We start from the raw sequence: 16,218 nt of genomic DNA, 5'->3' as shown, positions 1-16,218 counted from the left end.
GAAGCTGTTGGCCAGCTCCTGGCTCTTTGTTTAAGCGAGTTTACAAACCTCACTACCTGCCGGCCAATGGAGCGGGCGGGGGGGCTGTTCTCAGCATGGGCAGAGCTGCAGGACAGGCAGTAACGCGCAGCCTCTCCCTGCTCAGTGTGTGTCAATGGACTATCCTGGTGCAGGTGTGGCACTGTGTGCTGGTGAGCGCATCGCCAGGCGGCCAGAGCAAAGGAGGCCCTGTGCTGAGTGCAGGGCCTGGGAACAAGCACGATACCACCAGAGAGCAGAGAGCTCTGCTCTTCCCGCAGCCTCAGCATTCACCATTCCGACACCTTCTCCAGTGCAGAAAGGAGGTCCAGGGATTTGCATTTGTTTAGGGCCACTTGGACCAACCCTCGTTTGCCCCCTGGAGAGCTCCCTGTTTCTGGAGCTGCCATGTGCGGGGCGAACCTTGCCTCTGATCGGCCCCAGCCATCGGGGCTGCTCTTGCAGGAGTTGGCCCAAGCCCACGTCCTCTCTGGCCTGTTTCTACCCAGAGCAGGTTATGGCAGGTGCTCTCTGACGTCAACCCGCTTTGCAATACCCTGAGCTTCCTGTATCCTGCATCCTGCTCCTCCCGGGGCCCCTGTGTTGGCAGAACTTGGCACGTCACAGAGCTGGGTACGGCTGCAGTTGTGCGAGGAGCCGGGATCCCGTCCCACAGCATGCTGGCACCGCGCCAGCTCCTCTTGGCTTATGTGGGGACCGTCCCTTGGCATTTCCCAGGGCCGGCTTGTGGAGGAAGAATGGGCTAGCTTTCAAGTTCACAGGCCTAGACGCTGGGCCAGTGCTGCCTGGGCACAGTTTCCGTGCCCTGTGAAGCTCAGGGCTGAGTTTCTGCCATTCCCGCTGACGGCGGAGTGGAGAAAGGGGCCCTTCCTTTTTAAAACCCTTGTGGCTCTCGTTGGAGGTGAAGAGTTGTCCATGTCTTGGTCACTGACCCCAGCTAGCTCTAGCCATTCTACACCCAAAATGGCAGGCTCCTGCCCTGCTGCAGCCAGGGTAGCTGTGGGAGTCATGGCGACAGGCTCTGCAGTAGGGATGTAAAGGGTTAACTTTACTGGCCCCCTGTGGCCTGCTGGTTAACTGTAACGTTTTTACATCCCGACTCTGCAGGCCAAAGAGTCTCCCTGCTGCCTCGCGGGGCTGAGGAGAAGGACAGGCCCTGCCAAGCAAGCACAGCAAGGCTAGCCCTGCCCGGCGCCGTGTCGGCCACAGACCATTGTCTTTGTATGGAAAGTGGCAGGGTGGCAGTGAGCCTGGGGGGGCAGGCCTGGGCACTGCTCTCCCCGTGCCATGCAGGCAAGCTCCTGGTGCACTCTGGGACTTCGCATAGCCCCCCCTGCCAAGGTGCTAAGCCCATGGCCGGGCACAGGAGCGAGGCAATTAGCAGGCCGACTCCATTTGCCAAGGGTAGCAGCACGGATTAGCCACAACTTACACACACGCCAGCTAAGGGCTAGCGCCGCAGCCGCTCCATCTGCCTCATGCACAGCAAAGACAAAGCTCTCTGGGAGGGGAGCCGGACTGAGCAAGCAGGGGAGGCTTCCACCCATCGTGTTTTCCGCACACTCTCTGGAGCCAGTGTGGGAAAGGGCTCTTGTATCAAATGGGGAGATCAGCAGGCAGGGGTCCCGTGAGCTGGTGACAGGAGGGTCCCAGCGTTTGCCAGGAAAGCTCTAGCGATGTATCTCACACCCTCGTTTGCCAGCTTCCTCCAACTGCCAGCTCCAGTAACAGACAGAAGAGTCCTGAGGAGTAAGCAGCTGGCACAGCCCCTGCCATATGGGAGTCCTGGCTCTGGGCAGCCCCCAGCAGGCAAACCAGGAACACACTCAGACATCTTGCGTCCGCATCTCCTCTACGCGCAACGCCGCTAAGGGGACGTCCCCGCCAGCGGAGCTCGCTGCAGGCTGCAGCCCCTAGCCAAGGCCAGACCATCGCACTGAGCAGCACGGGCCGTCAGCAATGAGAAGGAAGCAGGGCCGGCGGCTCGTTACACACCCATAGAAAGCAGCGCTGGTTTGGGAGGCGCTGGATGGCGGCGCGATCTCCAATGGACAGCGCCTCCCAAACCAGGGCTGCTTTCTATGGGTGTCTACCGAGCCGCCGGCCCTGCTTCCTTCTCATTGCTGGCCGCCCGTGCCAGCGGCAATGGACAGTGGGCTTTGGGGAGGAGTGCCCAGAGGAGGGGGAGGGAGGCAGACAGAGGTCACTGACCTGTAACTGTTGTTCTTCGAGACTCCATTCGAAAGGTGCGTGCGCCGTGTGCACGGCTTCCTTGAGCATTTTTCCCCCAGCGGTACCCGTCGGGCCGGCAGGTCGCCCCCTGGAGTGGCGCCGCTACAGCAGAGCATAAGTACCCGTCGGCCCTCCCCCTCCTCGGGTCCTTCTTGCCGGAGACTCCGATGCAGGAGAGCTGGGGGGGGGGGGTGAATGGACATGAGCAATACATCTCAAAGAACAACAGTTACAGGTGAGTAACCCTCTTTTCTTCTTTGAGTGGTTGCTCATGTCCATTCCAATGAGGTGACTTTCAAGCTTCCCCACCTGGGTGGGGTCGGAGCCACCTCTCCTGAAAGACACACACAGGACCATCACCGGAAACTAGAACTTGGATAAACACAACCGAACAGAACAATAGCTACAGTCAGCAGCATGGACAACACAGGACACACAATCACAACAAGCCAACCTGCAGTCTGGCTGGCATTAATGTTCGGTTTTTGGGGTTTTAATGTTCGGTTTTTGGGGTTTTTATAGAACGGAACCCAGGACAGCGGCGCCCAGCGCGGCGTCCTCCCAGGCCTGCAGGGTGAGCGCACAGTGCTCTGGGAACGGATCTACAGAGGACCATGTGGCCGCTCTACAAATCGCAAGTATCAGGTCTTGCGCCCAAAGGCCACCGAGGAAGCATGAGCCCTAGAGCTGTGCGCCGACACTCCCTTCGCACCAGGGCATAGCGCTCTTTAATACAGGAAGATATCCACACTGGCAGCCTCTGCGCGGATACCGGAAGCCCCTTCATTCACTCAGCATATGCAATACATGGCTGTGATGACTTCCGAAACGGTTTCGTCCTATCTCTGTAGAACTCTAAGGCTCAAGGGAATGGAACGCCTGCTCCTTAGGGGAGCGGTGTGGTGCGGTTTGGGAAAGAACACTGGACGGTACGTGTCCTGGGACACGTGGAAGGCCGACACCACCTATCAGGCGAAAAAACGAAGTAAGGGGGCTCCACAGTCAGGGCACGCAGCTCTGATACCCTCCGAGCTGACGGGATGGCTACTAGAAATGCCACCTTAAAATACAGATACTTAATGGGGCAGGCTCCCATAGGCTCAAAGGGGGACCCCATGAGCTTCATCCACGCTAAATTAAGGTCCCGCTGTAGAACGGGGCTCTGACATGGGGAAACAACTTTTCCAAACCCTTAAGGAACCTCTTAACCAGGGGTCTGTGAATAACAATCTGCCTCCAGACCCTTCATGGAAGGCTGTTGAAGCCGCCAAATGTACCCGAATCGAGGGGGTGGACAGCCCCACCCGGTGCAGACCAAACAAATAATCCAGGACCATCGGAACAGGGTCCTGCGAAGGCAAATCCCCCTCTCCGAGGCCCAGACCGAGAACCGTCTCCACTTAGCCGCGTAGGACAACTGGGTAGTTGGTTCCCTACTGCTCAGGAGACTCTCCTGCCAATAACCCCAGCTCACCCTCTCGGGGCTTCCAGTCATGGACACGCCAAGCTGTCAGATGGAGGGACTGGACATCTGGACGGTACAGGACGCCCCCTTCCCTGGCCTGCGTGACCAGGTCCTGGGTCGGTGGCAGGCGAAATGACCTGGCCCTCACCAGTTCCTGCCAATGGGACACCAGAATTGCCTGGGCCAGTCTGGGGCTACCAGAATTACTCGTGACCTGGACAGCCTGATCCTGGTGAGCACCTTGGGGACCAGGGGAAATGGGGGGAACGCATAAAGCGTCCCCCGAGGCCATGGCGAGGTCAGGGCGTCTCCCTTCAAGCCCACACCCAAGCCCAGGAAGGAGAAGTACTGAGAGCATTTCCTGTTCCCCTCGGTGGCGAACAGACCCACCTGGGGACAGCCCCACTGATGGAAGAGTTGGGACACCACTCGTGGACTCTGAAGGATCTGCTCAGTGAGTCTGCCAGTGTATTTTACGCATCCCGGCACGTAGGCCGCTTGTAAGCGGATGTTGTGTGCTATGCAAAACTCCCACAGGAGGGTGGCCTCCCTGCACAGCCAGGACGAATGGGCACCTCCCTGCTTGTTTCTATAAAACACCGCAGCCATGTTGTCCAGCAGCACCGAGACTAGCTTCCCCGAGAGCATGGTCAGGAAAAACTTGCCGGCCCTCCTGACCGCTCTCAGCTCCCACACATTTACATGAAGCAACCTCTCCTGGGGTCCCACAGCCCCTGCGTCCTGTGTGTGAGCAGGTGCGCTCCCCAACCACAGCTGGGAATTTGCACAAGGCAGCAAGCTCCAACGGCCCTCGGAAGAAGGAACTGAGGAGGGGGAGGGCCGACGGGTACTTATGCTCTGCTGTAGCGGCGCCACTCCAGGGGGTGACCTGCCGGCCCGATGGGTACCGCTGGGGGAAAAATGCTCCGGGAAGCCGTGCACACGGCGGGTGTGCACCTCATTCGAATGGACATGAGCAACCACTCGAAGAAGAACTGAAGGGGTGGCCCGTCCATACAGGCGAACTAGCCAGTCGCCATGGGCGCCAAGTTAAATGGGACACGAAATGATGGCACAATATCACTGAGGGGTCTGGAGGTGGGGGCGTTGATTGCATGGTTTGCCTAGTGCGCCAGTTGCTAGCAGCTAGTCTAGGGACGCCCCTGCAGGCAGGCAGCAAAGTGACAGCAGGAGCAGCCATTCGCTAATGGAGTAGAAAGAGCCTGGGGCCTGAGGGGAGGTAGTGGTCAAGCTGTGTAATATAAAGAAAGTCAGTTAGGCTGTGTCTAGACTACATGCCTCTGTCGGCAGAGGCATGTAGATGAGGGTTGTAGGCAAAAGGAAATGAAGCCGCGATTTAAATGATCGCGGCTTCATTTACATTTACATGGCTGCCGCGCTGAGCCGACAAACAGCTGATCGGCGCGCTAGTCTGGACGCTCCCCTGCCGACATCAAAGCCCTTTGTCGGCAGCCCCGTTATTCCTCGTGGGATGAGGTTTACCGGGGCTGCCGACAAAGGGCTTTGATGTCAGCAGGGGAGCGTCCAGACTAGCGCGAGAGCCGACAAACAGCTGATCAGCTGTTTGTCGGCTCAGCGCGGCAGCCATGTAAATGTAAATGAAGCCGCGATCATTTAAATCGCGGCTTCATTTCCCTTTTCCAAAACAACAAATCTACATGGCTCCGTCAACAGAGCCATGTAGTCTAGACGTACCCTAAGAGACAGAGGGAATCTGTCAAGAACAGGCTGCCGGCCTGCACTGCACACACACACACACACACACACTCCTGAGAAGTACCAGGCTCAGGACACTCACGCAGCCCATTCCAGTCCCCCCCAACACTACTAAACGTACCACTCTTGGGACATGTGTTTGTATGAGTAGCCTGTGCCTAGAACATCTCAGGAATGTGTGTGTTTATGGTACTGGCCCTGGGACTGAACCTGGGACCTGTGGAGCTCAGTGCAGGAGCCTCTACTGCATGAGCTAAAAGCAAGGTAGCTATTAGTTAAGGCTCCGCTCCATGGATCATCACCTTGTGGTGGTGGAAAGGCTAGAGTGTTCCGTTGACCCCAAGAGCGCCACAGCCTGGAGTCATGTGCCCCCTTAGGGTCACCTACGGCAGATTGGTCCAGGGTGAGGCTCCAGACAAACTGGCTGTGTCTAGACTGGCCAGTTTTTCTGGAAAATCAGCCGCTTTTCCAGAAAAACTTGCCAGCTGTCTACACTGGCCGCTTGAATTTCCGCAAGAACACGGACTTCCTACTGTAAGAAATCAGTGCTTCTTGCGGAAATACTATGCTGCTCCCGTTCGGGCAAAAGTCCCTTTTGCGCAAAACTTTTGTGCAAAAGGGCCAGTGTAGACAGCTCAGATTTGTTTTGCGCAAAAAAGCCCCGATCGCAAAAATGGCAATCGGGGCTTTTTTGTGCAAAAGCGCGTCTAGATTGACCACAGACGCTTTCCACAGAGCGTCCGTGCCAATCTAGACGCTCTTTTCCAAAAATGCTTTTAACGGAAAACTTTTCCGTTAAAAGCATTTCTGGAAAATCATGCCAGTGTAGACGTAGCCACTGTGATCTGGCAGAGCAGACAGAGTAGACCAGCAAAATGGAGGTGAAACCGTTGTGTAATGTGACAGCAGCTGTGAAGGCGGATGAAAGCTGCAGCAGACAGAGGATCTCCAATGTCGTGGGGTCCAGGCCAGTGGTTTCAAGCCCTCTATCTGTCAAGGACAGACACCACTCTCTACAGAAAACCCACTGACTCCTACAGTTACCTACATGCCTCCAGCTCCCATCCAGAACACACCATACGATCCAGCGTCTATAGCCAAGCCCTTAGATAGAATCGCATCTGTTCTAATCCCACTGACAGAGACCAGAAACTTCAGGATCAACCCACTTTAAAAGAATTCCCGCACAGGCATCTTCCAGTTTTGGGGCAAACTATACCTGCCCAGGTCAAAAGTCTGGTGGCGATCGGCAATTGGTAATGGGAGCAGGACAGTGAGATCCAGCCGTTCCTAGTCAGAGATTGGCATTCAGGCGATGGGGGTAGGGTTCAGTCGTCTTGCTCGAGGACTGAGGCAGGTCGAGCATCTCAGCAGCTGCATCCATTACTAAGCAGGCTTCTTGAGGACTGTGCACATGGGGAGGGGGCTAGAGAAAGTGCCCTAAAATAGTCTTGCCTCTTTTCCTCCTGCCTGCCTGCCCCCCACCCACTGCCTCAGGAGGGGGCAGCAATTGGGGGGGCAGGTGGGTTCGGGGAGCTGGCATGCCTGAAGAGCCAGTTTAGAAGCTGGCTCCCTGCGTGTCTCAGCTCCCACCTGCCCCCCAGAGACCTCCATGCTGCTGACCCTCTATCAGAGATGGGGGTGGGGGTGGGGAGGCTGGGATGTGTGGGCAGGTGGATCTGATACTTGTGGGGAGCCAGCTTAAAGCCAACTCTTCATGGACGCCGGCCCCTGCGTCCTCCCCACCTCCTGATACAGAGGCACCAAAGGGAGGGGACAGAGTTGACAGGATTAACCAATGAGCCTAAATCTCCCCTAAACTTGAGCCCATTGCTCCTTGTTCTGCCACCTGTCACCACTGAGACCAGCCTCTCTCCAGCCTCTCTGGAACCCCCTTCAGGGAGCTGAAGGCTGCTCTCAAATCCCCCCTCACTCTTCGCTTCTGCAGCCTAAACAAGCCCAAACCCCTCAGCCTCTCCTCGCAGGTCATGTGCTCCAGCCCCCGAATCATTGTGGTTGCCTCCGCTGGACCCTCTCCAATGTGTCCACATCCTTCCTGTAATGGGGGGGGGGGGCAAGAACTAGACACAATACTCCAGATGTGGCCTCCCCAGAGCCAAATAAAGGGGAATAATGACACCTCTGGATCTGCTGGCAACGCTCCTCCTAACGCACCTTAATACGCCGTTTCCCTTCTTGGCTACAGGGCACCCTGCTGACATATCCAGCTTCTCATAGAATCACAGAATCCTAGAGCTGGCAGAGACCTCAGGAGGCATCAAGTCCAGCCCCTGCCCAAGGCAGGACCAATCCCAACGAAATCAACCCGGCCAGGGCTTTCAAAAGCCAGGACTTTAAACCCTCAGGGATGGAGATTCCGCCCCCGCCCTAGGGAACCCAGCCCAGCGCATCCCCACCCTCCCAGGGAAATCGTTTTTCTTAATCTCCAGTGCAGGAATGCTAATATTCTCGTCTACAGTAATCCCCTTTTCTGCAGAACTGCTGCTTGGCCATTTGCTCCCCAGCCTTGGGATTCTTCTGTCCCAAGGGCAGGACTCTGCCCTTGTCCTTGTCAAACCTCATTTTATTTTGTCCTTGTTGAACCTCATCAGATTTCTTTTGGCCCAAACCTCCAATCTGTCCAGTCACTCTGGACCCGACCCCTGCCCTCCAGCTCCCCCCAGCCTCGTGTCATCTGCAAACCTGTGCAATCCATCCCCTCCTCCAGGTCATTCCACAACCGACCCTCGGGGCTCTCCACTTGACACGGGCTGCCAGCCAGACATCGAGCTGCCTGCTTGCGCCAGTCACGCCACAGGAGTCTCATGGTTTGGTCTGCCCCTTGGCTGCTGTCTGAGCGCTGTGCCCCACTGCTCCGCCGCCGAGATTAGCACAGCAGGGGTGTCAGGGACGGCCCCACGTCTAGGTGACAAGCAGAGTCAGGCCCGAGAAACAATCCGCCCCCCAGCCCCACCCTCTCAGCTGCACCCTTCCTTGTCCCTGGGCCTGCAGCTGGGGGCACGGACAGAAGCGGCTGCTGAGGCAAGTCTGAGAGAGCAGGCAGCTGCCCTGGGAAGGCCCTGCCCAGCGTCCCAGTCGCATGTTCAGCCTCCCTGTCACCATCCATCCCGGCTGAGAACAAGCGCCAGGCGGACACTGGCAGAGGCAGATGTGCCGAGCCCTCAGCCATTCAACCCGGGGAGGCCGGAGGCCTGGCTTTCTCGTATCCATTGCTGCCCTTGAGCCAACCTCTCCCCTCCCCCAGCCTTCCTCTCTCTGTCTCACGGACCCCCCTTTCTCCTGGCTCCCCCCTTCCAGCTCCCTGTTGTATCTTTGTATCTGCAGCTTCTGTTACCAACCGCTAATGAGGCACATCAAGGCTGCCAGACTGGGCTGAGTGTAAGCAAAAGAATTCAGAGCCTCTAATTACAGAGGAATTAGCGAGCAGGCAGTTACTGTTTAGCGCTAATGAATGGCTGCATTAAGAGAGGCATCGCACAGGCTGAGAAGTGTGAGCCCCGGTAATAGGAGAGTGTCAAACAAGGGACGCACAAGGGGAGTAGCTAAGGCTCTGAAAGGAGGCAGCTAAAACCCCTCAAGTCGCCATTTCAGCCACCTCCACTGTTTGTTCTGCAAAGGTGGAAATGTTCACAGCTGGGGTGTGAACGTAGCGATGCCGTCGCTTATTGCAAGGTGTGAAATCAGAGCTCTAACCAGCTTACGGATGGGGGAGCCCCTCGGAGAGCTCTCCTAACTGGAAGAGAAATAGACTCATCGCCCCCCACGCCCCAGTCCCGCACAGAGACCCCTCGCACTCTCCTGCACAGACCGGCCCTCGCTCTCAGTGCAGCCACGCCCTCCGGCACGCACACAAAGACCTGTGGACACACACTGACCCGATGCCTGCCAGTCAAGTTCTGAGCACAAGCCACAGTCCTACAGACCCAGACCGTCCCCCCTTTTCACTCCCGGCTGCTCTGAGACCCTGCAGACGCCTAGACTGGCGCGCGGAAGCAGCACGGAACTGGCCGTGGAACGGTGCTTCCTGTTCGGGGGCACTGCCCCGGGACACTGACCTCTGAGAGCCGCTGAGTGCAGAAAAGACAGTTCCCTGTTTGCACAAGGGGTGCTGCTCGAGTCCATGCAGCGTGGGGGTGCTTGCCACATGCACCCATGCCGGAAGAGTTTCCCTCAGCAGCACCTGCAGGGCCCCCTGCATAGCGCGTGTGCCACGCTAGCCTGGGTGCTCCCGGGCCCTCCCTCTTCCATTCCTTCATGCTGAAAGCTCCGACAGGAGGCAGGCAGCAGGCTGAATGGACGTCTCGAGGAACGCCCGTTACAGGCCAGGGACACGTCTTTCCTTCTGAGAGCTGGCTCACGGCCGCTCAGTGCAGGTGACTCCAGGCAGCATCTGTGGAGGCGGCAGGAGTTTAGGGCATGCAGACTGCACTGCAGCCCTGCCCAACGCGGCGCCATCCCTAGCTCGCTGCCTGGCGACCGCCTTGCTGCTCAGCAGACGTCCTGGCGCGGGAGAGGAGTGAGAAAAGCCTGCAAAGAGGCGTGAGCCCTAGCTCAATGGGCCCTAGCACTCAGAGCGCGTGCAGATATAAAAGGTGCCCACTTGCAGAGCCTTTGGGATGCTCACACTCAGCGGGTGCACTTGCAGAAGGGCCTCGTTCTTTCTAAGCAGAGCACCAGTGCCCTGCTGCCACCCAGAGCAGGGAGATGCCTTTCCTCCTTGTTTGCATGGGGCTTGGGGAGAAGCTGGGTAGAGAGATGTGCCGGCCCAGAGGGAAGGCTGAGACTACCTTAGGAAGGAAGGCGGGATGAGGCTGGAGATGAACCTTATCCTCCAAGAGACGGGTGGACGGAGTCTCGGAGGTTCATGCCTGGCGCTCCGACACCCTTCGAGCCGAAGTAACTGCCACCAGGAAGGCCTCTTAAAGCAAAGCAGTGAGCGAGGACATGTGGCGAAAGGCCTGAACAGCAGTCCCGGGAGCCATGTCCCACTGCAGGAGGGGGAACTTGGGCTTGTGGGAACGAGTGAGCCAGCTGGCTTTATAGCACAAGCTGTAGAGGCTCCTACACTAAAGCTGCAGAGGTTCCAAGTTCAAATCTGGCTGCCAGCAGCTACATGCTGTGGGAAAAGCCAGAAAGACCTTGCCTTGGCGCATGACACATGGATATGGTGTCTAGGAAGACTCTGATTGAGGCTAGGGCTGAGCCCTGCTGCTTCAGGTACAGAAGATAGTCAAGAATTTCCTGAAGGGAAGACTCAGACCTGCTGATGTGTCTTTGTTGTGCCCGTGCTGAGAAACGTGGCTGTGTAAGTTGAGCATTCTGTGGGGCTTTTACTTTCAAGGAGCGCCCTCTGAACTGCATCCAAACAGGCCTGCTCCTGGAGGTTCAGCTACTGAGGAACCACGCGGAAGGTGCAGTGGCCAGCGGAGCAGGTGCTTGTGGTCTTGGGACAAGAGGTCCAGGCGAAGGGCAGGGGGCAGCAGGCTCATAAAGATGCCGACCCAGGGCTGGTGCAATAAGAATCACAGTCACCCTGCCCATTTGATTTTCTGTAGGACTTTGCTAACGAGGGGAAACGGAGGGAAGCAAGGGTGCTACTTCGGGGGGAGCGGGGAGGGGAGGGGAGGGGAGGGGAGGCAGCATCTTGTTGGAGGTGTGTCACCTTCCCAGCCAGGTCTGAGGCATGTGCAGAACGCAGGCACTTTCCCCTCACTCCCTGAGAATCCGGGGAACGGGATGGACAGCCAGTCCCGTCCCGGAGCACACAGCTGCTCCCCGCACAAGCGCCCAAAATGATGCCCTTGGAGGCCTCCGACCACAGGAACAGAAGGGCGCCCAGCATGGAGCTGGCTTTGCTGCATTTCATGTTTTCTCTCCTCACAAAGAGGCCCACTGGGGAGAACGCCACCCGTGGAAGAGAGAGGAGGCAAGAGAAGACAATTCTCTGCTGAGACGGTCCGTGACCGTGTTCCGCACCCTGGGAAGGTGACGTGCCTCCAACAAGATGCCATGGAGAGCGCAGAATTCCTACAGGCACATCACTTCTTTGCAGAGCTCTGGGGATCGAGCACCTCCTGATGTAGTACATGGTGGCCGTACTGTCGGTATCCTAACCTTGACCACCTTGCCGCAGAGGTGAGGAAGAAATACTACGAATGCGTTTCTGACACTCCGAGCTCTTTGACATTTATGTGGAGGGTCATCTCTCCAGTGCACCATGCTCCTTGGCTATGTCTAGCCTGCCCCCTCTTGTGCAAAAAAATATGCAAATGAGGCAAAGCGTGGAATATCACTGTGCCTCAATTGCATAATTAATGAGGCTCCATTTTTGCACAAAAAAACCCTCTTGCGCAAGAGCTGTTCTACCTCTTTTTTTCAAGACGAACGGCTCTTACGCAAGAGGGGGGTTTTGCGCAAAAACGGAGCCTATTTAATTATGCAAATGAGGTGTGGTGATATTCCACACTTTGACTGTGCAAGAGGAGGCAGTCTGGACATAGCCCTTGAGTCTGTGGGGTACCCAAGTGGCAGGAGGTGTTGGCCACGAGTTCCCTCAAGTGCAGTTGCTGGTGAAAGGGAATCCCAGATGTAACGAATTCTCTCACAACCCACCACTGAAGGGTTTGCAGGAAGTTATCTGGAACTGCCACCAAGCTTTCCAGTGCACACACGGACGCTAGCCACAGCTGGAGGGGTCTCATCTTGCATGCGTGCTGCCACGTGCCCAGGAATCCACAGACACACTCATGTCGGGTCATGGGTGTGTGAACAAGCTGCTGTGTGAGGGCCGAGAGGGCTTCACACTTCTCATGAGGAAGCAGCGCCCTGGCCTTGGTGGAGTCCCACACGGTGCCAATGGGCTCGACCCTTTGGATGGCCACTAATAATGACAGAGGTGGTGGCACATGTCCGGTGGGAGCACTGCACGGTGCTGGACCCTTCATGAGCCAGTTGTCCAGATGCACTCGTGTGCAAGCCTTGGCGCCTCAGATACGCCACTATGAGCCACATACACCTGGTAAAGATCCTGGGGGCTGTTGGCAGGCTGAAGGGCAGGACAGGGAATTGCTAGTGGTTCAGCAATTCACCTCGAACTGCAGGAAGTGTCTGTGACCCTGGAAGATGGCAATATGAAAATACGTGTCTGCGAGGTCGAGGGCGGCACCAGTGCCCAAGATCCAGGTCGGGGAAAACGGAGGCTGGGAAAAACATGCGGAACTTGAGGTGGACCAAGTACTTGTTTAGGTCACTCATGTCCAGTATGGAGAACAGGCCCCCTTTAGCTTTGGGAATGAAAAACTAGCATGAGGAGAGACCCTGGATCTCGAGTCCGGGCAGGACCCTTTCCACTGCTGCCACCTGGAGCAAGTGAGTCAGCTGCTGGAAGTGGTGCTCATGAGAAGGGTCCCCGAAGAGGGGAGGGAAGGTGGAGGAGAGCTGGAGGGCGTCGCCATGCTGACCTGTGGCGAAGGCTCAATGGTCCGAAGTGATATCTCCCCGGGCTGGGAGGAAAGAGCGGACTCTGGAGGAAAACGAACGGAGGAAGCAAGGAGTCCAGTGTGCACTTGGTGCACTTGGCCAGTAGCAGGGCAGAGGTTTGAACTTCTTTCTCTCCATCCCAGGAACGTACGGGCCCAAGGCCTTTACAACAGGGGGGGATTTCGTAAGCCTGTGTCATTTGGTGTCTGGTTGTTCTGCAAACAGTGCACCTGTGACAAAGGGGAGGTCTTGGATGGAACTCTGCACTTCTGGGGAAAGGCCCGAGCAGGAGCCAAGCAGCCAGCTGCAGCAAGATGGCCAATGCCATGGAGCGAGCTGCAGAGCTGCCAATGGCCATGGAAGAGCCCTCCTTTGTCAGGGCCTTGAGGCCTTCTGGAAGGGGGGGGCTCAAATTTGGCCATAGCCTGCCATGTATGAGCCTCATGGCGTACAAAGAGGGCCTGGGGGTTCTACGCCCTGCGCTGAAAGGTGCTGAGGAATAAAGTTTACATCCATTTAAGTCCAGGAGTTTCAAGTCTTTATTCCTGGGAGTGCAGGAGGACTGGCTCCAGATTCTACAATCAAGGAATTAGGGAGCAGATCAGTATATAAGTACTCACGGTCCTTAGCAGGAACAAAGTACTTCTGCTCAGCCTGTTTTGCTACGGGTGGGATAGCTGAGGGGGTCTGCCAGAGGCCTTTGGCTATCCTGGCTACTGGCCTGTGCAGAGGTGCCCTGGTGGGTACCACCTGTCCCAGGATACCGAAAAAGGAGTCTGAGGTCTCCTGCACCTCCTCTGCTTGCCACTCTCTTTAGGAGGCCTCCCACCGTCTGGTGGCACTCCCCCTTCGCCTACAGACAAAGAAGAGGAAGCTTGGCCTGACTCCCTCTTCAGTGGAGGGTTGCTGGTCACCCACCGATTCCCCCACCTGTGGGGCGGCTGTTGGAATGAGTTCCGTTGGTTGCCCACGGGAAGCTGAGGCCACCGAGGGAGCCTGGGACGCCCTGGCAACGGAGCCAGTAGCCTGGGGCTGAGGAGAGAATCCCAGGGGCTGTGCCGAGGCCATGGCGTGCCCTGCGACGGTGGCAGGTGGTACAGGTGCAGCGCGGAGGGCTGCGCTGGAGGGAGGGAGGTGGAGTCTGAGGCGACACTGTGGGATTGAACGCTGACCAATGCCCAAGATGGAGACCGACCCACGCTCCCCCGCAGCCCCTCTGCCGTAGCGCTGCCCACCGGCTCATTGGCAGCACTTCTGCGAGGCGAGCACTGCCAGCTCTCCAGCCCAGCCACTGAGCTCAGAGCCCATGCACAGCAAGGACAGGCGGGCACTGGACAACACACACAGCCTCTGCTAGGACGAGCGCTGCTCTCCCGGTGCCCTGGGAAACGGCTGGCATCCCCAGGTCCCGGCCCATGCCTCAGGTGGGACCAGGGAGCCAGGGCTCCTGACTCTAGTCCCTCCCCGAGGCTGGCTCAGCAGCATGGAGTGCAACTCCTTACCAGCTTGGTTGGTGGTGATATTGACCGAGGCGAACTGCGGAGAGAAGGGGCTCTGGTCGGTGACCCCGTTCACGGCCTGGATCTCAAAGGTGTACTGGGTGTGGGCCAGCAGGTCACTGATGTAGATGCGAGGCTCCGTCAGGCCCAGCTGGCGTGGGGAGAACTGCACATTGTCCCCGCAGCGGGTGCACGCCCCGCGCCCCGAACCACAGCTCTTGCAGATGATGTTGTAGACCAGGTCCTCGCGGCCCCCAGAGTCCCGCGGCGGGGTCCACTCCAGCATCAGTGACGTCTCATTCACGCTGGAGATCACGGCCTGGGGGGCAGATGGGATGGCTGAGGGGAGGGGGAAGAGAGACAGTGAGAGTCAATGGGGCAGAGCACACACATGCTCATCCACACAGGGGAGGTGCCGAGAGTGCGATGGGGAAGGGAATGCTGGTACCTGCCATGGCTGGTTGTTTCCCCTGAACTGGCCTGCCCGACCCTCGGCAGGCTGCCTCAGGAACATGCATGGACTGCCAGCCCTACCCCCTTGGGCTGGGCATCTGGGGCAGATGCAGGCAATTTGGGCCCAGCTGGGGCTGTATAAATAAGGGCTCCTAGAGGAGTAGAAAGTCATTCACTCCAGCTCCAGCGGGGGAGCAGGAGGGACCTGGCTGCCAGAGGAGCTGGAGCAGGGCTGCGGGGCTCTGGCCACGCAAGCTCCCAGGCTGCAGGGCCTGAACAAGGCCTGGGAGTATGAGGGCAGCGGGAGGCAGCTGGTCCACACCCCCTGCCAGTGAGGAGTGGCCATTCCAGGCTGCAGTTTGCCCGAGGCAGGGGCTAGATAGCGACTGGCAGTGGGTCACTGAGACAAGGTGGGCTGAGGGGGCTGGGGGTTCCCTGAGGGGGAGGACCCCAGAGTGTGGGGGCCCTGCAGCAGGGAAGTACCTGGAGGGGAGGGTGTTCCATCTGGGGCCGTGTCCAGACTCAGGGGTTTTTTCGGGAAAAGTAGCCTTTTCCCGAAAAAACTTCCCCTGCGTCCAGACTCAAGCTGCGTTCTTTCAAAATTATTTCGAAAGAACGCGGCTTTTCTTTCGATGGCGGTAAACCTCATTTCACGAGGAAGAACGCCTTCTTTCGAAAGTTCCTCTTTCGAAAGAAGGCGTTCTTCAATGTAAAGAGGCCGTCTTCGAAAGAGAGCATCCAGACTCGCTGGGTGCTCTCTTTCGAAAAAGCAGATTTCTCTTTCGAAAGATCTGCCTGCAGTCTAGACATAGCCTGGGAGGGATGTGGGTTCTAATATAAGGTGGCAAAGCCAAAACCAGGTAACAGTGGGCGAGACGCGGGCCAAGAGGGGGCGCTCCTGGGCTGAAGAGCTAATTCCCAGAGGCTGTCTACACACGCGGCTTCTTGCATGAGAAATATGCAAATGAGAGCATGAGAAATGCTAATGAGCGCTTCATTTGCATTTCCTCTTCCGCAAAAATGATGCCGTGTAGACGGAGCCTACGAGAGGAAGGCTGCGGGTGAAAAGCAGCTCTGGGCTGGTGGGGCGCTAGCCCCGCGACCTGGAAGGGACATTAGCTGGCACCGGGCCCATGCCATGCTCCCGTCCTTCCTGCTTTTTATTTACCACTCCCAAGTGCGGAGGGAGGAAGTGCGAGCAGGGCAGGACTGTGCCGGATCCGAACACAACCAGGGGAACTGGGAAAATCCAGAAGCAGGCCCTGAAGAAACCCATTAGCACAATTCACACGG

General features: G+C 57.5%; 1 protein-coding gene across 4 annotated transcripts in view; it reads right to left on the bottom strand.

The window, feature by feature from the left end:
- The window catches only part of EPHB2 (EPH receptor B2), a 259,421-nt gene that overhangs the window by 76,489 nt on the left and 166,714 nt on the right, over nucleotides 1-16,218 (bottom strand). For all 4 annotated transcript variants that reach the window (XM_075906632.1, XM_075906630.1, XM_075906628.1 and 1 more), the window contains exon 5: nucleotides 14,476-14,811. In XM_075906632.1, coding sequence (XP_075762747.1) covers nucleotides 14,476-14,811 — 336 coding nt within the window. The remainder of the gene's footprint in view (nucleotides 1-14,475; nucleotides 14,812-16,218) is intronic.

This window comes from Pelodiscus sinensis, chromosome 23 (genome assembly GCF_049634645.1).
Source record: "Pelodiscus sinensis isolate JC-2024 chromosome 23, ASM4963464v1, whole genome shotgun sequence".
NCBI classification, from domain to species: domain Eukaryota; kingdom Metazoa; phylum Chordata; order Testudines; family Trionychidae; genus Pelodiscus; species Pelodiscus sinensis.
This window is presented reverse-complemented; position numbering and strand designations above follow the sequence as displayed.